General features: G+C 44.0%; 1 protein-coding gene across 5 annotated transcripts in view; it reads left to right on the top strand.

Moving 5' to 3' along the window:
• ppp3cca (protein phosphatase 3, catalytic subunit, gamma isozyme, a) overlaps positions 1 to 23156 on the top strand; it is an 87461-nt gene that overhangs the window by 3099 nt on the left and 61206 nt on the right. For 4 of the 5 annotated variants that reach the window (XM_015971852.3, XM_015971853.3, XM_015971855.3 and 1 more), the window contains exon 2: positions 8909 to 9106. In XM_015971852.3, coding sequence (XP_015827338.3) covers positions 8909 to 9106 — 198 coding nt within the window. The remainder of the gene's footprint in view (positions 1 to 8908; positions 9107 to 23156) is intronic. The other variant, XM_054731206.2, reaches the window with a different exon arrangement.

Here is a 23156-nt window from a genome sequence, read left to right as displayed (position 1 = left end):
ACGCCCATCTACTTCTGGACCATCGGTCCCCGGAAGAACGAAGAAAACGACGCCATGGATTAGGGCTGGGCGATATGGCCTAAAATCAACGTCACGATATATTGAAGATTTTACCTCAATAACGATAGATGGACGATAACTACAGGTAGGCGCAGAAACAAAAGTTGTCCACTAGATGGGGCTGTCACATGTATTACATTAAGTCACATTTTTACGTGACAAGGTGGTACAGCTTCTTAAACGGACATGAACGTTGCCAACTTACACACATATTTTAATTTTTTTGCTATCAGATTTATTGACATGGGAAAAGTTATCACGATAAGAGTCACGAATTTCGAAAACGATACATTTTCGATTTATTGCCCAGCCCTACCATGGATTTCACATATGATGTCTGTGAATTTTTAAGAAGCATTTTGATACCAAGAACGTTCTTATTTTTGAATGGGGGGGAACACTATTTTAGGTTTTAGGGATGTGAATCTTAAGCCCCCTTCAGACAGGCCATGAAAAACGGAAATGTTCCGGACTCTGTCCGGAAGACCTTTGAATACAAACATCCGGATAACGTGTTCCGGAATTTATCCGGACGAAGCCCATAGTAACAAGTCCGGACTTGTTACGGACAGGGTGGCTGATTCAGACTGGTGAGGTAAAGTTCCGGACAAGGGGGAGGGGGAGGAGGAGGGGACCGGGGGACGCTGTGCGCACCTAGATAGCCCGCTGCTGTAGAATGCGGCGAACCACGGCAGCTTGCCTCCTACGGTACCGCCTAGACGTGCGATGGAGTGCTTCACACCGCTTCAGTGATTCCTTTAGCCATTGAGCTTCATCATCCAGGTCTCTTATGCGTCTTCGTGTGCGCAGAATTATGCTTAAGCGCCTCGTGATTTTGATCTTGAGAGGCGCTATAGAAGTGATATTTTCTTCTTCTTCTTCTTCTTAACATGAGTCCAATTCTTCCCCCCCCCCCCCCCCCCCCCCCGCCGCCGTCAGATATCTGGAACTTTTCCCTGCTGTGTGAACGCAGCCGAAAGGACAAGTTCCGGTACAAAAGTGGTGTGTAAGAAAACACAGTTCCGGTTAAAAACCGGATTCAGTTGTCCACAAATGTTCCAGAATGTCTATCTGAAAAGGGCTTTAGAGAAACTCATGATTTGATTTGATTCTGATTCTCGGGGTGCCGATTCAATTCAGAATCAATTCTCGATTTAAATTGATTCACAGTCAATATTAACAACTTAGTTGTAAAAGTTAGTTAAAGCTATGGGAAATTTTTATTTGACTTTAAACTAGTCATGATCAAAAATGCAAATTTACAAGGTAAAATAAAGTTATTCTAAAACCAAACAGAAGCAATCTTTTGCTCAAAAGGCAAAATTTATTTTTGCTTACCTTGTAAAATAGAACAAATCTTTAGTTACCTAACAGTAGCTTTGAAAGTAATACGGTCAAATACTTTTCAAGTATGTGTGGAAACCATCGACATATAAATATTGGACAATGGGTTTCCATAGCCTCCAATAACATGTTTTTGAAGAAAAATGGGAGGTGGCCACCACCGCCGTTTTGACCGTGTCACAGGTTCCGTCAAGCCCAGACAATTCCACAAAAGGGAAGAGAGGAGGAGCTGAGGGTGGGGCTGTAAGGCTGGGATCAACTGACGACACCCGGTCGAACTAGCTACAAGCTAACCTGAAGCTAACCCAAAGCTAACGCGGAGGTGGGAGCTAAGCTAACGGAGGTAGCAACCTAGCTACAACCGGAGTTAACTGTGCACAACACCAGAGCTTCTGAGTCAGGGATACGCCGGGCTGACCGCTGGGTAAAACCAGGTGGAACACAGAGGTCACCGAGAGCTCCACAGGCCGGCAGCCGCACAGCAGACAAACGCCGCTGCGATCTGAGATGCGCAGAGCTGCCGCTGGGGAGAACTGGGTAGAAAGGTTCCCATCCCAGAGCTCCACAAGCCGGCAGCCCGCGCAGCAGTCAGGAGCCGTGATCAGACAGAGATGCGCCGAGCTGTGGGGAGGGGAGAACCGGGTGGAAAACATCGGTCTCTCGAGAGCTCCACAAGCCGATAGTCGGAACCCAGCTCCACCAACATGTTATATTTTAACATTATGTTAAATGCACTGGGTTTTACCCTATTACATTAAAATTTCATGGTTAAACAGTACATGTTAAAATCTAAGCTCAGCTCGGCAGTGACCTAAAATACATGCATATAATTTTACTACCGAAAAAAATGAAGCGGAGACTCCTTGGATGCTCTATTAGTGCAATTAATGCCACAGCAAGTCATTTTGTCCAACAATTGCACAAATAATATCAAAAAAAGAACGCACAAACGCTACAACTAATGGTCTAAGCTGAGAGACTGAAAATCCCGGAACAGTTTTCATGCGAGGCCGAGGCCTTTCCACGGAGCTAGCTCTGTGGTCACGTGGGTCTGATGCTCATTAATTATACAGAATTTTAGGCTTTTAATACACTTAAACAGAAGAGTCAGAAAAAAATTCACCCCCCTCACAGTTGTCATGAGTGTAAACTAGATCATTTAAACCAAAAACATGTTTTGGTACCAGGCTGTAAACATGTTTATTTCTGCTGTGAAATTGGTATTTTTAACATGGGAGTCAATGAGGATTTGCTCGCTTCTGACACCAGCCCCTAGTGCAGGGGTGGGCAATTATTTTTTCCATGGGGCCACATGAGAAATAGAAAATATTGTGGAGGGCCAGGCCAAAAGGCTGAAGTCAATTATGCATAATATTAATGGTATTTCTTTATAAAAAGCAGTAAATACCATTGTTTTTTCAAGCTGGTAAGAGTAGACTATATGTTATAAATGAGCAAAAAGGAAAAAGTGAGGTTGTCTTACAAAAATGTGATTTATTCAAATTTCCCAAGGCAATGGTAAACAAAGTGTGCACATTTGGTTTTTGTTAAACATTTGTGACTTATATTAGTTAACAGTTTCAGTCACATTCACTCCAAAACACATTCTGAGTTTCAAATATTGTTGGAAAGAGGTTCTTAGCATTCTACAGACACACAGTATTGTCTGTAAAATAAAATCACTGAACTGTGATCTTGAGAAAGAGGTTTAAAAAAAGTGTCCCAGTTCACTGCTAGTTGCCTACATTTGTGGTCCAAACACCTTATTTTGTGTTTTTAAGTGATTTTTTTCTTATTCAGTGAGAGAAATCTAGTCTCTGCTGGGCTTTAACGAGTGCATCAAAGTCAGGTTGAATGTCTGAGGTGGAGAAGCGAAGCACAGCTGACAAATGATCATCAGTGAGAGAGGATCTATACCTGGATTTTGTAAACTTCATCATTGAAAATGTTTGTTCACAAATGTAGGTAGAGCTGAAGAGAACCAACATCTTCTGAGCATGTCTCTTCAGGTTTGGAAAGTCCTCCTTAAGAGAAGAGTAGAAATCCAGCAGAGATCCTGAATCTCTGCTTTCAAGTCCCAAACCCTCTTCAGCACTTTCCCCAGGCTGAGCCATCTGACAGCTGTGTGGAGTCCTCCAAAAGAGCCACAAACTGTCTGTGATCCATGGCCCGTGCCCTGATGAAGTTTATTATTTTAGTAACAACATCAGTAACATGGTTGATTTTTAGCACTGACTTGCACAACACATGTTGGTGTATAATACAATGCAAAAACACCTATTTTTGATCTGCATCGATTTCTGTCGCTTTATCTTGCATGCGTTTCAAAAGTCCGACATTTTTCCATGTAAAGCCGGGTGTACACTGTGCAACTTTTTCACTCGCAGCACTCAGCTTCAGCTCAAACTGTACGACTTCCTCGCAGAGCAGATCTCACGAGTCATGTGCTCACACTGTACGACCCAGTTCTCGGATGCGACCTGACTGCTCACACTGTACGTCTGGTAGCAACACGTCGGCCCTAAAAATGTGCTAAAAATAGCAGTTTTTACTCAACACGTCAGAGTTTTTTGTCTTGTCTTGCCTGTTGTCCTTCGGGAGTGCTGCAGGAGGACACACAGGGATTTATAGGGGTTGGATGAGGAAAACGAAATAAAGAAAGTAAATCTGTGTTTTGTGATCAGTTTAATTTGACATGAACACGACAAACACGCTTTCTTGACAATCTTTGTGAGTAAAAAAAACGTGTAGAAACAAAAACGAACAGCGTGTGTTATTAGGGAAATAGCGAGCGACCGGCGTTGATGCAGGATTGTGCGCGCATGCGCCGTGAGCGGTTCTGATACTTTTTGGGTCGCAGCTGCTCGCAGCGCCGCTTCAACAGTGCGATACCCTCACGAGGGACGAGCGAAATATTAAACACACCAGAGTGCGACCTCACGACTGCTGATCGGCGGCTGGTCACGTGGTGTTAATCGCCTCTCGTAACCCCCTGTACACTACACGACCGCGCGGCGCAAAACTCGCCCCGATGTCGTGGCTTCTCGCACGACTGGAAAATCGGCTCAAAAAAGTGAAAAAGTCGCACAGTGTACGCCCGGCTTAAGATTTGGACAACCGTCTGTTGTGACACCTGACAGTCTCTCCCATTTCAATCCCAGAGTGTCCGTGCACGCATTTACCTCTGTAGAAACATCACTCCCTGTCGTTGTCCCTTTCATCGACCGCATTGCTGCCCGCTCCTCTGTGAGCTTGAAGTCCGTTATCCCCGGACAAATACGAGCAGCTGGGCTGTGTCCCGGACATCACAGCTCCCGTCTAATGAGAAAAAGTCAAAACTTGCCACTTCACGTTGCAGCTGAAGCTCCAGGTTCCCCGCAATGTCCTCGATCCTCCTGGTCACGGTTCACCTGGACAGTGGGATTTGCTCAAATGCGCCTTTTTTTCAGGGCATATTAGTGCGGCAGAGTCCACCATGCACTCTTTGACAAACTCTCCCTCCGAAAACGGCTTGCTGTTTTTAGCTATTTTGTGGGATATCACAAAGCTGGTCCTGGCTGCTGCATCCCTGGATGTGTGAAGCTTAGTAAAACAGCCTTGCTGCTTTTGCAACTTTGCAAGCAAAGCTTCGGATGTCCGTGCCCTCTCAGCATCAGACAAGTTCTTGTATTTTTCCGAGTGTTTCTTGTCGTAATGCCGACTCAAATTGTAGTCCTTAAACACGGCAATCTCCTCCCCGCAAACCAAACACACGGCTTTACCTCCGACTTCAGTAAAAAAAATACTTAGCAGTACAATTTTTGTTGAAAATCCTGCATTCGGCATCTTTCTTTTTTTTTTTTTTTTTTTTTTTTTGCATGAGCGGACATTTCTCAGGCTACAATCACCATGTCAACCGCGGGCACTTGTTGCTATACGTATTGCGTCATTGTGCACGTAAAAAACAACTTCAAAATAAAAGCAATGCAGCCTTAGCCCATGCATGAGGTAAAATGAGAAAATACATTTATTTTGTAATTTCCAATTAACCTTACGCGGGCCGGTCAAAGTCAACCAAAGGGCCGGATGTGGCCCGCGGGCCGTAAAATGCCCAGGTCTGCCCTAGTGGATGAGGGTGGAACTGCAGTTTATTTCATTTCCGCACTGGCCTCAATTTCTGTCCCGCATTGTGGGGGCTTGGTGGAAACAAGTTTTAACAATTGAGTACTCAACCCGTTTTAAAAAAAGTGCCTCAGATTTCTTACAAAGGTAAATGTGTTCTCTCATTTATCAATAATGTAAAATAAATACATGAGTAATCCTGAGTACTCACTAATCAACTTAAAAAATAAATATGAGAATATCTCAAATTTCCGAGTATGGAAAAAGTTAGTCAAGTGTCCACTTATCAGCAGATTCATAAATAAATCATCTCAATTTATGGGACCACAAAAGTAATTGGAGTACTAACTCTCCTAACAAAGATCAAAAAACTGACAAAAGTTCATCTCAAACCTGTAACATGCCAAACATTTGAGTTCTTGGAATCGATTCTGAATCTTTATAAATAAGATTCCCGATTCAGACTTGAATTGATTTTTTTCAGCACTTCTATTAGGTTTTGTGTGAAAATAAGTCCAGGACTACAAATATGCATCACCAAAGTCATGTCATCGAACCAGACACGGAGGAAACCAGAGGAAAAATGGCTGTAAATTCAGCTAACTTACATTCTGATAAATCTCAAAGCACATGACTGGTGTGATCGAAACACCCATCGTTACTTTTTATTTAACCTGAAGTACAACATAAGTGTGATCCAGGGCCTAAGGTTTAGAAAATAGCTCTTTAGTCCCGTTGACTTGCATTCATGTTGTCGTTCTTCCGGCCATGAGCCGACCGGAAAGGGAGGAGGCTTAGGCTCCTTATAGCAAACATTTGTCATGAAGAATTTAAATTTCTTCTCCATCTGAGCCATCAACATATATACTGGACAATGTGTTTCCACAGGCTCCAATTATAAGTTTTTAAGCCAAAATGGGAGGTGGCCACCACCGCCATTTTGACCGTGTCACAGGTTCCGTCAAGCCCAGACAATTCCACAAAAGGGAAAAGAGGTGGAGCTGAGGGTGGGGCTGTAAGGCTGGGATCAACTAACGACACCCGGTCGAACTGAAGCGATGTAGCTACAAGCATCGGTTTCCATCCGAGAGCTCTACAAGCCGGCAGCCGCGCAGCAGACAGGCGCCGCTGCAGTCAGAGATGCACCGAGATGCCGCTATAAGTCCATACCGATAGTCAGAACCCAGCTCCACCAACATGTTATATTTCAACCCATTTTCTAAAGTGCAGCATTATGTTAAATGCACTGGGTTTTACCCTATTACATTTATTTCATGGTTAAACAGTACATGTTAAAATCTAAGCTCAGCTAGTGCAAGAGCGGCAGTGACCTAAAATACATAAATATAATTTTACTTACCGACAAAAATGAAGTAGAGACTCCTTGGATGCTCTATTAGTGCAATTAATGCCACAGCAAGTCATTTTGTCCAACAATTGCACAAATAATATCCAAAAATAAATAATGCACAAACGCTAACTAATGGTCTAAGTTGAGAGACAAATCGCGGAACAGTTTTCAGGCGAGGCCGAGGCTCAGACTGAGGCCTTTCCACTGAGCTAGCTCTGTGGTCACATGGGTCTGATGCTCATTAATTATTCAGAATTTTAGGGCTTCAATTTCAGACCCGAATTATGGTGGCCTGATCTGAGCACAGACAAGTTCTGTTTCATAGTTTAGAGATTTTCCTTTTGAAAGTTGCTTATTTTTACTATTAAAGTTTTAATTTATTTTTTGTCCTTTTATATTTCTTTTTATTTGTTTTTTCGTAGTCTGGACAAGCAGAGATTTTTGAGAAGTTATGTGTAATATGTATTTATTGTGTGTGTAAATTTAATTTAATTTTGATTTTATTTTATTTTATTATTTATTTATTGATTTCTTTTTTGTATCGTGCTGTTGACTGGTATAAAATAATTTGGTATAGGACTTTTTTCCATATCACCCCGCCCAATATGGTAATCTCATCATTAAACATGGGATAGAAAACAGTTTACTCTGTAGTTAAAGCAGCTTTACACACACATAAGGTATAACGATGTATAGATATAAACAGCTCGGACAAAAAAAAAAAAGGGTCACACACTATTTCATTGGACCGTCTTTACCTTTGATTACGTCACTCATTCACTGTGGCGTTGATTCGATAAGCTTCTGCAGCGTCACCAGATTTATCTCCATCCAGTGTTGCATTGATGTCTCACCAAGATCTTGCACTGATGATGGTAGAGTCTGACCGCTGCACAAAGCCTTCTCCGGCACATCCCAAAGATCCTCAATGGGGTTAAGGGCAACAGGGTCCACCAGGACTCATCAGACCAGTTTTTAATGATGCGTTGGACAGTTCTTTACCCAGTTTTAGTCGTTTCTGCATCTCCTTAGATGTTTTCTCTGCTCGATGCCAAAGATCTGACCCTTCTCACACAGACTAACATCTTTTCCATGACCACCAGATGTGTCTTTCCACCTGGTTGTTTAAGAATTGAGAAGCAGTTCATTGCACCAGTTGGGTTAAATAACTTGCTGCAGCAGTAATTATCCAATAGGAGGCTCCTATTTGCTTAGTTAAATCGAGGTGGAAACTTGATTTTGGCTAGGCAGTGTATATAAGTATATATATATATAAAAGTATACATATACACAGAGGTATAATGTGCCAACCTGCTAGGCATACCAGATATAATCCTTCTATTGTTTTGGGTGGATACAGAATAATCTTGTCTGGGTGGGTGTGGGGGATCTAGTGCCATTGTTCTAGTATTAATTTATAGATTAAACCAGAAATTAAACAGGTTTCTGCTTGTAGTTAATAGTGATCACTCATCATGTTGTTGGGTTATTTTCTGTCAGATAATCAGCTTTTATCAGAGTATTTTTAATTCTTTCCCCCCGTGTTTATCTATGAGACATCACCTGACTTCATTCAGGTATATGCAGACACACCTTTCTACAAACGATGGATTTTCGGTGGCAAACTGTCCAGTTCGTGTTTTGATCACAAAACTCTTGGGTGTCCGCTTTAAAACGGGTGACCTTTGTGATGACGATAACAGGATTGTGTAGGTGGTGTGGAGCAGCTTACTGAGGGCAGGGGTCAAGTCAGGTGTTGGGCTGCCTGCAGATTGTCTTTCTCACCTGTTATTAACGTGTAGGCGTGCTTCCTGTCCTGTGCTAGTAAAATATTTAGCATGTATATCACGTGAAATCAAATATAACACGTTTTGTTTGTCTTGCTGTCTTTGTTTGTCATGTGACTGCAGGCTCTGATTTTAAGATCATTAATTATTGGCCTGGATTTGACCAAACAAGACAGACTACACAGAATGATGGATGGCTTCATCGCTTCCTAACTGCTTATTGTAAAATATTCTTCCGTTGTTTCCTCTTTTTTGCTTTAAACAGCAGTGCCATACCCTCCACAGCATAAGCTGAGTATGAAAGAACTTTTTGAAGATGGCAAGCCCAATCCTGAGCTGCTCCGTAACCACCTGGTCAAAGAGGGCAGAGTGGAGGAAGACGTCGCTCTGAAGATTGTCAACGACGGGGCCAACATCCTCCGTCAAGAGAAGTGCATGCTGGAAGTGGAGGCGCCTATAACAGGTAGTAGATCAAACTCCGTCTTTCGTGTACATTTTAACATGACTTGTTTATGATGTTACCTGTAAAGCTGGCTGTGAGTTAGTTCTGTATTTGTAGGGTAATAGAACAAAGACCAGATCCGTGGTTCAGACTTCTTTGACTGTTGGCTTCTTACTTGTGGCATGTACTTAAACACAAAAACAAATCCCTTTAAGTCTTAGCTCTGTTGCTCTGTAACTGACCTGGATACCTAAAATATAAATATACACATCCTGTGTAAGCTTTCTACAACATGTTGTTTAGGTCAGCGCCTTCTCCGGTGTTGGAACATCTCAGTGTCTTTTCTGTTTACCAGCAGCTGCTTTATGTTTGCGTCTTTGGGCTGAAATGAGAACATTTCTGAGTTAGAGTAACTTAATTAATTTTCATAACTTTGCTAATTGAGTTTTGTCACCTAAATTAATCTTCCAAAGAAATTCAAATTCATGCATGTACAGAAAACATGGTTGCATGGGACACATTTGAGTTAGTCAGTGACAGTGATTCAGGTCACTCAGCTGCCTAAACCAGATGTGTCTTACTAGTGGGTTCTTAAATGTGGCTGAATTCCTTGTGGTTGTGGTATTTGTAGTTGTCCCAAATGTCTGTGTCATGGATTTTATCAATATGTTCATCAATAACCCATTTCCTTTAGTGAAGAGAGAAGGAGACAATGAACAAGTCAAACAGTTATAACTGTGGCAAGATGCTTGAAGCATAATGCCCCGAACATCCGGTCACAGACTTTATTGTGTGTGTGTGTGTGTGTGTGTGAGAGAGAGAGTGAGTTAGAGTGAGAGACTCTGTGTGGAAAGTCAAGAATGTGTGTGTGTGAGTGGCATGTATGGGTGTGTCTGAATGAATGAGCATGCAGCGGCATAGAGCAATCCTCTCCACTGTCGCTAAATGCTTGCTTAGCATGAGGATTGCTGTGAAGACTCTGACACCAGTCAGTGACTCGATGCAATTTGCTGGGTTCCTTATATAGATATAGGAAACTTTTAACTGAATGGCTTAATGAACTGACCTGTATTGGAATCTTTACTGTGTGAAGTGCCTTGAGACGATTCTTGTCGTGATTTGGTGCTATATAAATAAACTTGAATTGAATAGAATTTGTACATCCTTGTGTGTGATTGAGTCTAGGGCTGCATAATATTTTTCTAACCCTGCAATAAACATTGCAATATTAAAAAATGTATGCATTTTCAACATATGACATCAACAACACTTTTAGTTGTGCTTCACTCCTGCCATTTGGTAGACAATGAACCTGTTGGTGGTAAATTATGCACCACAAGAGCTAAGTTACATTATTCTGGCTCAAATCTGCATTTTTTGTAGCATGAAACAATCATAACTGTAGCACCGTAAGATGTAACTCCTTTATTGCCAGGTTTATTATCAAAACCAGAAGTTGGAAAACTGTACAAAAAATGAAAAAAAAAAAAAAACAAATCATTTTTTGTGTGTTATGTCCAGATGACCTTTTTTGTGGGTAAGTTGTCACAGCCTTGGAGTGTCACAAACAGGCTTACAAATATTTTTCGCTCACTTTGTAGTTTTTGTGTGATGTCATATTTTCTAAAATACTCACGTTAAAGTCCTTTGAGCACAAAAAACTGCGCTTACAAAGCTTCCAATAGAAATATATAATATTTTTTAAGTCCCAATTTTTTTTACTTGAATTTCATCCTTCACACACACAGAGAGAGAGAGAGAGAGAGAGAGAGAGAGAGAGAGAGAGAGAGAGAGAGAGAGAGAGAGAGAGAGAGAGAGAGAGAGAGAGAGAGAGAGAGAGAGAGAGAGAGAGAGAGAGAGAGAGAGAGAGAGAGAGAGAGAGAGAGAGAGAGAGAGAGAGAGAGAGAGAGAGAGAGAGAGAGAGAGAGAGAGAGAGAGAGAGAGAGAGAGAGAGAGAGAGAGAGAGAGAGAGAGAGAGAGAGAGAGAGAGAGAGAGAGAGATATGCAGGTTAAGTGCACAACTGATGAGTGCTCCTTGCACACAGCCTGTCCACATTTTCTGCAAAAGCGCTTCGGTATGTAGCTCACCGCGGTGGTGGACTAGGTGAAGGCGAAGAGGGAGGACAGAACCGCTCTGCTTCTCATCTGTAGCAGCTGTATGTTGCGATGAGCTGGAATAAAAATAAATGAATAAAATATGCAATTAGGTTGGCAAATTATAATAAAACAAAATAAAATAAATAAATTACCTTGTCCAAGTTGTCAACAGCCCCTTTGCAGCGGTTGTAATCAAGAATTACGGTCGGCTTCTGCTGCGGTCCCTCCTGGATCTCAACCCGATGGTGTTTGGTGCTGAGGAGCAGAACGTTCCGTCTGCACTTCGGTATGTAGGTCATCGTGGTGGTGGTGGAGGTGAAGGCGAAGAGGGAGGACAGAACCGATCTGCTTCTCATCTGCAGCAGCTGTGGGGGCAGCTCTGGCTTGTTGCGCCTAACTGTTCCCACAAGACTCATTCTATTTTGGAGCTGCTCTTCTCCAAGGGCTAGTGATGTGAAAACATTGTCCGTGGTGACAGTGCGGCCGCTCAGTCCCTCGGTGAGCTCCAGCACCACCCACCTCCCTTGCTCCCTTTCTGCTGGGGCGTCTCGCATCATCTTGCTCAGGTAGGGAATAATCCCTCAGGCATGAGAAGAGGCCGCACCGCACACCACCCACAGCTTCATGCCATATTTTGCCGGCTTTGGGGGCATATACTACTTGGAAGTTGCAGCGACCTCTGAATCTGACGAGCTGTTCATCCACACACACATCTTCACCGGGGTTGTAGGCGAGAGGAAGCCGGGTCACCTGGAAGTTCCACACCTCCTGGAGGGGAGTGAGCTTGTACTGCTGTACCAACCGGCATGCTGCTCTCAAGCGGTCATCAAACTGCACTGTTGCCATCAGCAACTGGAACCTTCGCAGGCTCATTGTGGCTCTGAAAATCGGCCTCCCCGTTTCCTCCCCCCAGAGGCTTGCAATAGATTCCCCCAGGAACGGATCACCCCCAGCGGGGACGAGCAGCTGCCCTCGGACAGCGGTGAACTTCATATAGGCAAACAGGAAGCTCTCGGTTAGTGTGTTTGCTAGTTCAACATGGATGGCTCGGCTAGCCATACAACAAAACACAACTCCCCATACTTTCATGTTTACCCTCTTTTTGACATCATCCTTCACATGGTAAGGTCCAAACAGGTCAACGGATGTGAATTTGAATGGTGCAGCAGGATTAGACCTCTCTTCTGGTAAGTTTCCCATTATTTGCTTGCAGGTTCTTGCCTTTGTTTTCTTACACACAATGCACTTGTCAACAACTTTTTGGGCAATAATTCTTCCTTTAATGACCCACGCTTTCTTTCTCATCCACAGTAAAGTCCCTGCTACTCCATCAGGTCCCTCACTGTGTGCTTCTCTGGCAAGGAGGGTGGATAACCAGGCATGAAATGGTAAAAGGGGAACAGCTTTGCAGTCTTCTCTGAAGGTCTGGATTCTTCCCCCACAAACTAGAAGTCCACTTGTTTGATCTCTGTAGACAACTAACCTGTCTGTTGTAGTGCTTGGGAAGTTGACACCCTCTTGTGCTGCTTGGCAAAGGTCTCGAAATGCATCTCGTCTCTCGTTTACTGTAATGACACCCGAGGATGGCACTACCTCTCACCTGTCTTGATCTGTGGTATTGACGTTTAGGAACTTTTTGGCAGCTCTCCAGATCCATGCCACAGTCCCAACCAGCCTTCTCAGGTTGTTGAAATGCCTTTCGTCGACTAGTTTTCGGGTTTCTGCTCCTGCTGGTGGTCTTCTGGAACATACACAGGCTGGATCTTGAGCTGGTTTCAGCTGACTTCTTGTATTACTACAAATGTCTTTTTACGGATACTTGTTACTTTATCTCGAGCATGGGCAGTGATGTCTCTGGCAGATTTATTTGGCCACTCATCATCAGGAAGCTGGAGAAACTTTGGACCAGACTGCCACTCAGAGTCGTCAGTTAAGGCATTTGGACTGGCCCCTCTGGTGATGACGTCCGCTATGTTTGCTGGTCCTGGGATCCACCACCAATCTTGGATGTCAGTGCTACTCTGGATATCGTCGACACGATTTGCAAAGAATGTCTGGAAGCCATAACTTTCACGTTGTATTGCGCCCAGGACCGTCTGGCTGTCGATGAGATGGTACAATTTCTTGACCTGATTATGACAGTGCTTCTGGATGTAGGTCTTCAGGCGGGCTGCGAAGACGGCGCCACACATCTCCGCTTTCACAGGATCACCTTTGTGGTCGAGAGGAGTCAGCTTGGCTTTGGATTCAGCTAGTCTCACGACAGCACCATGACTGCAGCTCCAACGAAGGTACATAACTGCACCATATGCATGCTCACTGCCATCAGAGAATGTGATTGCACTAGGCTCTGCACAGGGATCTGGTGGAGTCAGAGCTCTAGCAAAGCGAAGTTGGTTCAGATCAGCATACTCTTCCAGGACCTTTATGGCGTCTTCTCGGAGACCTACAGACAAGGCAGTATCCCATGTGTCTTCTAAGCAGTACTTTGTTTTGGCCTCTTGGAAAGCTCTTCTAACCAAGATGGCACCTTTCTGCTTGACAGGAGTCATAAGGCCAAGTGGGTCATACAGGCTGGAGACTTGGCTCAGCAGTTCTCGTCTGGTCAGTGGATCAGGGGTTTGAGTTCTGACTTCTTCTCTTAGCAGATTTTGACCAAGGCACATCTTTTTCTTTTTTTTAGAAAAGTTGACTGCAACCATGACATGGAGATCGTCGTCTTCGATGGTGTAGCCAAGGCCAAGGGCTTTGTTGTCTTCTTCCGTCCGCTGGTTTTGCAGAATTATAGTCTTTGACTCCGTTATATTCATCTCACTTTTGGATTCTTTCCTCCCACTTTGATTGGAGTAGACCCAGGGCTTCATGTAGAATCCTCCAGCTCTCAGGATATACTCGATGTTGGCGGTATGGCATTTCAGATGGTCTTGGTCATTGTCTGAAGTCAAGATATCGTCGACATAAGCATCTTATTCAAGCTCAAGTTTCTCTTCTTTGAAGTCACTGAATGAAGGCAAGTTTGCAGTCTCTCACATGGCAATTTGGGCTATGCAACCAGCAGGTTTGTCTCCAATGTTGACTCTTGTTATGGCGTACTCTTCTATTTCTGACTCTTCTGTGTCACGCCACAAAAACCTGTGCAGGTGGACCTCTCGAGCTTCCAGCCAGACAGAGTTGTACATCTTATATCACCAAGGGCAGCAAAGACACCAGTCCGGAACCTTAGCAGGACAGCTCTGATCAGGTTCAGGACATCAGGACCTTTGATGAGGATGTTGTTCAGGCTGAGACCTTTGTATTTCTGGCTGCTGTTCCACACTAGTCTCACTGGGGTGGATACGGAGTGTGGATTTGGCGCAGTGAGATGGCTGATATACCACACTGGCCCAGTCCAACTCTGCAGGACTTCTTTGGACAGCTTCACTGCAGCTCTGTGATTCACCATCTCATGGATTTGTGCACTGTAGGCTGCCTCCCACTCAGGTTCTTTGGACAGCTGCTTCTCGGTTCTGAGGAATGTTGCTTCTACTGCTTTCTTGTTATTTTGCAATGTTGCTGGATCTTCTAGCCATGGATACTTGGCGTGCCAATGTGGTTCAGGGCTGTGGTCATCTCCGCTTGATTAAGTCAGACCATTTCTCACGATCTCCATCTCCCTCTCCTCTGCGAGTGTAATTTCTTTACCCCCTGGCTGACAGTTCCCGCAACGACACCCTCCACATCTTGGCTGACCGGCGGTTCCAATGCTTTCCCACCTCCACCACTTCAGAAAGTCTTGATTGCTGGTGGCTGTGCTGCACTGAGTCTCAATATGGTCTGGATGCTGGCAGGTAGCTGGGTTTTTGGTGAACTCTTGGTATTTGACTGCTGCAGTCCTCATTGATCTTGCAAAGTGAGTCTTGGAGGTGTGTGTCATCAGGGTGACTTCCTCAAAGAGGTCTGGATGTGTGCCCCCCACTGTCTTGCCAAGTGTACCGTCCCAGAGCACTAGGTCCCCGATGGAGTGAACCTTTTGGGGCACTAGCTGGGCTTCTTTGTGACTTATTAGCAGTTGAATCTCTCTGGGTCTGGTAAGGTCTTGAAGAGTGACATAGGGGAAGATCTTCTTTAACTTGTGAGGTGGAACATGTTTGTGCACTTCAGCATTTGTATCAAGACCATAACAGATTAGCTGGTGAGACTTTAAGGTTCCTCTTGAAGTGCTGACACGAATCATGAGAAAGTAACGCTTGGTTGCTACTGATACCTTCACACATGTCACACCATGGACAACCAGTGTGACATTTTCACCACGGAGGTTGAGCTTGCTTGCAGCTTTATGGTTTATGTAGTTTGTGTCAGATGCCAGGTCAATTAATGTCCCAATTCTTTGTCCATCGTTGGCGGTGACGTCAAGTAGCATCAGGATCACAGGGTACTCTTTTAGACCAGACTCCTCCAGAAAGCCTTTCTCTGCAGCCATAGAGTTGAAGGTTCGTGAGGCGACATTGCTGAAAGCCTCACGACACTGCTGGGCTAGCTCTGGTGATAATTTGGAGAGGAACTCTTTTTGGACCTCTGTACCTCTTCCCCTCAGCTCTCCCTGGAACAAGTTTGGGTCTTTGTGATGAGGGTCTCGGCAAAGGGCAGAGAAGGTAATGATGCTGGCCTTTGCACTCTGGATTTCCACACAGGTAGGTTATATTTCTGCATGGTTCGTTGTGGATCTCAAGGCACTTCTTGCAGGCTCCGAGCTGCTGCACTGCATTCTTTTCCTCCTGTAGCTATGTGGTAGTTCTAAACCTTCTGCAGATGTACAGTTTTCTCTTGTGATTTGGGTCACCACAGATGATGCACCCTGCTGGGTCACTAAGGGATTTAACAGTCTTTGTGCGGGCATACTTTGTTGGGAACTTTATCTTCTCCTTGGCAGGGTCTATGTCTCTCAACTGATCTAACTGCACATAGATGGATTCTTGAGATTGGAGGTATACAAGTAGCTTGTCAAACTGGTTCTCATGAGTAACAGCATGCTTTGGGTCAGCAGCATGGGTAAGCCAGTCTTTCTTCAGGGACTCTGGTAATTTGCTTTCAATAGACTTTATTACTAACAGGTTCTTTATTGCATCTGCTTTATTTAGTTCATTCAGATTATAGAGGGCCCTTTCAACTGCTTGGATTAGCTCGATGATTCTTCATGGCTGGTTACTACGAACAGCAGGAATAGCTTGTAGCTCTTCGATGATCTTGACTGCAATGGTGGCTTGATTCCCATAATGGTTCTCGAGGACTCTGAAGATCTCATCTGTTGATGGGTATGTAGATAGACGCAGATCTCTGGCAATTCTCTCGTCGAGGCTATCAAGCAGTTGGAACTTCTTCACCTCCATAGACCCGATCGGTTTGCCTTGTCTTTGAAGAGCCTCCCATTCGTTTCTCCAGCGGTAGAACTCACGCTGGTTACCAGTGAACTTTGGTAGAGCTGTGGCTTTCAGTTTTATGGCTGCAACAGGGGCTGTGCTGTGGAGAGTGACAGGTGCTTGGATGGAGTCCCTTTTAATTCTTGCTTCTCTGATCAGGGTGGCTTTCTTTGACACCAGCTTTGGAAGGGATGTCTCGAGCTCAATTAATCGACGATCAAAGTCTCGCCTCTCAGGAGTAGGAGCCCAATGGTTCCATGACTGGTGTGCTTCTTTTGCTTTGTGCACCAGGTCTTTCTAGATGAAGAAGCATAAAATCATATGCCTCCACTGGTGTGTCAGGCTGAGTGGAGGAAACATTCTCAATCTCTATTTCTGCAGCTTTTAGGGCAAGTGTTAGTTCTCTCTCACCAAACAAGATCCATAATGTCTCTCTGATCAGGTGCTTTGTCTCCTTTAACTTGAGCTCACATTCTTTCTCAGTCTTCTCGCTCTTTGCTGGTCGCTCAACTCATGTGTGCCTTCGTCTTCACACTCTGTGACGTAAGCAGCCACAAGCTCCTCATTCATAACCATCACTTTGGAGCTCTCTCCTGTGAGCTTCTTGAAGGCATCCAGTAGCTCCTCTACAGACATTTCCATGTGGGTCCTTGTCATTTGGTTGGCGAGTCTGGAGTAAAGTATTTTTGCTGTGGTTCGTTCTACTTTCAGTTCCTCAAGCGACTTTGACTCAGCCATGTTGCTTTGTTTGTTGTTGGGTTGACAGATGGCAGGTAAACGGTTCCCTCCAGGCCCCCAGATGGAGTCTTCTCCCTCTTTGTGGCGGGCTTTGGTGGAGTCTTCACTGGTCAAGGCCGATTTCCCACTGGCCAGGGCGGTTTTCACTGTCTTCTTCTTTCTGTGAGGCGTCTACACTTGAAAAGACCAGACTTTGGCTTCACTCAGATATGTCTTTATTTGACCAGTATCAGCATCAGTATCAGTATCAGGCTAAAACCTTTAAATACAAAAATAGAACTTTTTAAAGATCACACACAGAAAACAAAACTAAATGCATTTTACAGGTAACACAAACTAAAAAGCTTTTCAACCAACATCTGAAATTGAAATAGAAGGTAAGTACTTAAGTTCTAAGTAAAAGCATACTTTAACCATGCTAGTTGCTAATCCCAGAAGTGGGTAATTGCACAATGAAAGAAAAGATTAAACATATTCTAGTCTTTAAATTAAAGAAAAGTTTTTTTTTCTCAGACTTTACTACCTAATAAATTGTTACTTTCACAGTTACATTTTCAGTATTTAACCTGTGTTTTTTAAACATTTTAATTAAGGTTTTAACTAAGGATTTTTACCAAGAATTTTTACATTTTAACTAAATATATTCACTAATTTCAGGATTTAAACAAAGAATCTTGGGTTACCATTTTTAAATATTAAATTTCCATTAATTAGGATAGAAACCCATATTTTTCTGATAAACTTAAAGAAAGAACACAAACTTCCTCCCAACACATTTGTTTGCCACAAAACTTGACTCAGAAACAAGTCCATGTGAATCACCCCAAGAGCTTACCGATAGCCTGTCAAGATCAAAGTCCTCCTCACAGCTGAATTGTTTGCTTGCCATCTCAGTTTTGTCACACACTGGCTGAATGACTGCTGTATGCATCAAGAAGCCACTAGTGGTGAGCTCTTGATTGCCTGATTTGGCTCACCTGGAGGAGCACACACCAGAGTTCACAAGCCCCCTCTGGCCAGTGTGAAGATTGCATGCACAGCTCATGTGCAGACACTGTGCAGCAGAGTCAGCATGAGGAGGAGACAGTTGACTGCGTCACCTCTGCCAGGTCAGCATGACATTATTTACTTATTAAATAATAAGAAAAGTTCTGTTTCTAAAAGAGTTCTTCTTTCGTCTTTCTTGTGCTGTTCGGGGAAGCAATAGTTTAGATAAGCACAGAGCATAAGCGGCTTTGACCCATCCTTGTAGATTAGGTTTGTGTCAGAAACTTCTGGTTTTGCTTTGAGCAGAGCAAATAGAGTAGGACCTTTTAGGTCAAAGATGGACAATTCATCACACTACATATCCCCCCTTTTCAAGGGCACGGTGGTCCGTCAGAGACCACCTGGCATTGAACACAGAGGCCTGGAGGGTCTCCGTCAAGTATGCTTGATGTAATTTCCCCGGCAGAGGCCAACAGGGGCTAATTTCCTTTTGAGGGGGTAAATCCTTTGAAGGCGTTTAATCAAAAGTCAGCAAATCATTAATATATCCACGTGGAGGGAATAATTTGAAGCAGCATCTTTGATCTTTGTATTTTACTTAACGTAATCCCAAGTAGGAGGGAGACGAGCAGCAAACAGGTCAGGTCCCAGCGAGCAAAGTATCCCAGCAGCAATAGCCGGAATCACGGATGTCCAGGTCCTACGAGCCGGAACACCACTCAGGAGGAGTAGAATCCGATGACGAATCATAGGTCCACCCCCAGGAATCGAGGGTCATCAGCGAAACTCAGCAGAGGAGAGAGAGCATAGCACAGGGCACTTCAATGTAGACACAACAAAACGGTGTCTAATGTAAACCAATAAAGAAAAAGAAACATGTAGGAGCCATAGTATATCTTGGGTGAGTTGATTATTGGGGTTTTCATTCTTACTTCCCCTTTTGTTGTCATGGTGACACATGGGTGTGGGCGGTCAGAATTAAAAGGAGCTGTCATTCTGTCACCTGGTGATTTTTGACAGATAGAGGAGGGCTGGGCAGCCGTAGTTTTTGTTGACTGCAAATGTTCAGTTAATCACATCACAATTCAGTTTGTTTTACTCTGTTTATAGTCTCGTTATGTTTAAGGATTTGACTAGAATTAAGAGTAATCTGTAACGATAAAATAGACAAAAGCATTCCATCTCTCTGTGAATTAATCAAAGCAGACAGCGCGTCAAACAAATAGACCTGGGCCCAATCTCTGCCTCTACAGTGACTGTGGAAGTCGCTACAAAACCTGTCAGTATGTGTTCCTGCATGTACTATGCGTAGCAATTATGTGAACAGAGCCCAAGTGAAGAAATGGATGCAATACACTACGTGTACTGGAAAAAGTGGTGTAAAAAGAATAAAGTAATAAAAACCTATACTGCGTGTATGGGGGGAAAAAAAACAGAATCACTTTACTAAGCAAAATTTATCAAAATGAAGGGCAAAATGGTTGTAGCCCATAATGGTAAATTAACAAAGTTAATCAAAGTTATCACCTTAAATACTGTAATTTCCGGACTATAGAGCACACCTCAATAAAAGCCGCACCAACAAAAAAAAGGTTTTCTACACACACACGCCGCACTCGAATACAAGCCGCGGCGCAGCAGTCACATGCGGGTCTCCGGCGCACAGCGCATGTATGGCCATAACATAAGATAATTAGACAAAAAGACGCTACACGGAGGTTTTTCGTTGTTGTTTTAATTCAACAAAACGAATTTTAAACACGGGTGAACACGCCTGCAAGTTTAGAAAAGAAAACTGCACTGATAGCATAGGGATGCACCGGTATGATACTGGTATCGGTATCTGCACCGATACCAATACCAGTATCTGTATCGGTTAAAGTTAACCGATACCAGGAACCGATACAAATGCAGTTACTTGAAAATGGCTTCACTGTAACTTGTTATTTCTGTTCACCTAATATTTTAGTTTTGTGATGATTTCTATTCATATATTTTACTTTTTATCTACCTCACAGTCTTTTCCTGTTGAAAGCAGAGAAGAAAATAAAATCTGTATTCCAAATCATAGCATTTCTTTGTGTGGTAGAAGTATCGGTATCGACGAGTACTCAGATCCAAGTATCGGTATCGTATCAGTTTGGAAAAAAGTGGTATCGTTGCATCCCTATGATAGCATTAATATTTCTGGATGGTTATAAAATAAAAACAGAACTGACACGTTATTATCGGTAATTTGCATGCATGTTTAGAACAAAAGAACAGCACTGACGCAGCATTAATAAGCCCTGGATGATTAGAAAATAAAAACTGCACACAAAACATGCCTGGTTAGTAAATAAAACATGTGCCTACCAGAAAGGCATTCGCTGTCATCTTCCTCTTGCGCACTAAAGCCATTAAAGTCCTCTTCTTCAGTGTCGGGAGTTGAACAGCCTCAGAAGAGCTTCGTCACATACCTTTTCTGTGGCGATATCAGTGTCGCTGTCCGTGTTGCTGTCATCATCCCCGGGTGAAGCTGGCTTGAATGAGTTCTTCCCGCTGCCGTCTCCAGCGCTGAACCATGGATTCATTCATTCATGCCAAGCTTACGTGTGGCAGCACTGTTTCCCTCCTTTACTGCCAGATCGATGGCCTTCAACTTAAATGTGGCATCATATGAACTCATACATGTAGTTACCATGATAAGGGGGTATGGATTTGAAAAAAATTCTTCGTTGTGCCGGTTGCTTGCATGTGCTAAATTAAAATGAGCACTTTCTTCGATTTCCACTTTTGACTTCCATCTGTTTCACTTTCTGCTAAAGCGCCCCCTGGCAGGTGAAGGAAAATCTTCAGTTAAGCCGCACTTCATTGTAAGCCGCATGGTTCAAAGCGTGGGAAAAAAGTAGCGGCTTATAGTCCGGAAAATACGGTAACAATAGAATAGTAGATATGAGTGTCAAAGAGCACTAAAAATGTAAATCAGTGAAGTTAGTCATCAACCTACATGTGAATGTACCTATAAGGAATTAAGATTAGTGAAAATAAAAACAAATTTGGATAACAGCAATATGTGGAATAAACCCTTTTACTGTTAACTTACTGATTACCTGACTTCAGGAACCCACAGCATGTTCATCGCAAATCACCCAAGTCGGCACGTCATGTATAAACAGGAAAGACAGCATGCACACACACAAACTTGTTTAATCTGAAACAGGGGACCATGGGACTGACGACGGAAAATAGGGATCACCCCACTTGCGAGGTGGAAGGCCTAATTGAAGGCACGGGAGGTGCCGGAGGAGGTGCAGGTGGAGGAGCGACCGGTGCAGGTTGTGGTATCTGGACGGCCGAGGCTTTGCGGACAACCGGCACTTCGCGGATAACCGGCATTTTGCGAACAACTGGCACGAGGGCACGAGATAGATGGCCACCGACGTTGCGGACCGAGTCCCTTAGCGAAGTCATCTGTGTTGAGAAGTGACGGAACAGGAAAGATAACCCCCAACGGAGGACCAGGAGTAAGACACTGGTTGAAACCTGAGACCGGGATCTGCCGACAACTCACGCAGCACCTTGTTCACTGCACCAACCCAAACCATGGCTGGACCACTGAATGTAACACGATCCACCGTAGCTGGAAAAAGAGCAAAGGAGATGTTATCAAAGAATGGAGAAAACTCCACAACAGACTTATGCTCAACAGGATCCAAGTAATATAGAGAGACCTCACCTACATGGACTGTAGCACTACATGGAACTGTTACCCATAGGGTCTGGGACAGAAGCACAACTCATGTGGACACACCATGACGCTCATAGAAAACATCTGCTTCACGACCAGGGGTATTAACCAACCAACGGTCACCAACAACAACAGCAGTAGTTTGAACCACATGGAACGTGGAGTCACAGTCATAGGACATTTGGAGTCATCCGACAACTCATCAATGCCACACACACCAGTGGCACTGCCACGCAGAAAAGTGTACCTGGACACAAGAAGTGTAGGCCACGTGTGAGAGAACACACGCGCAGGTCCGGGACTAACCGGACGTGTGGCGTGTCCTCATGGTACGCGACGACCGGAGGCATATGTAACCTGACGTGAGTGTCGTCAACCCAATTACCTACGTTTACCACATCTCTTAATCTGTAGATGTCATCTGGGGATACATTAGGTAAATTGATGATGAAAGCTAGCTCTCTAGCATCTGGATTGACACTTAATGGGATAGCACTGCCCAATGAGAAAGCCAAGTGAGTCTGAAGAGCCATAGGGTCCTTCAATGTCACCCAAGCAATCGCAGACCGGACCATGGCCAGGGACACGAGGTACGGAGGGATCCTCCCCATGAGGAGGGTATCGATCGAAGCGCTCACGTCCCGACCGTAGTCTGACAGGCAAGTGGTCAGCATCTGTGTATGAGCATAATCAACAGCCACAAAAGAAAGCAATTCGTTCACAGCGGAAGTTGTTTTGCACAAAATGTCGCTGAGTGTTGAGTACCACCATAGTCTGTTTTTCAGACGTGTCCAGCTGTCTCAAGGCACGCCGCTGCTGCAGTACCTGTTTACACAGAGCCGGATTTTCTCTGTTAATCTCATCGACGTGTCGACGAATTGTGTTAATCTCAATCGAGTTGACTGAAGAGAATCCAAAATTTAAAAGATTGCTTATTGCATTAGCAACTGAGAAAAGCCAGTCTAGGAAACGCTTTGGCCTAATGCTGGTACTGGCAAGATCACTGTTAGAAACCATGAATTTAAGTGCTTGGAATAGCATGTGACGGATGCCAGCTTCAGCATGCTGCATCAGGGTACTAGTCCAGCGGGCTCCCGTTTCCGAGAGGTTGCTGAAAGCACTC

The sequence above is a fragment of the Nothobranchius furzeri genome, chromosome 17 (genome assembly GCF_043380555.1).
Source record: "Nothobranchius furzeri strain GRZ-AD chromosome 17, NfurGRZ-RIMD1, whole genome shotgun sequence".
In the NCBI taxonomy this organism is placed as follows: Eukaryota; Metazoa; Chordata; class Actinopteri; order Cyprinodontiformes; family Nothobranchiidae; genus Nothobranchius; species Nothobranchius furzeri.
This window is presented reverse-complemented; position numbering and strand designations above follow the sequence as displayed.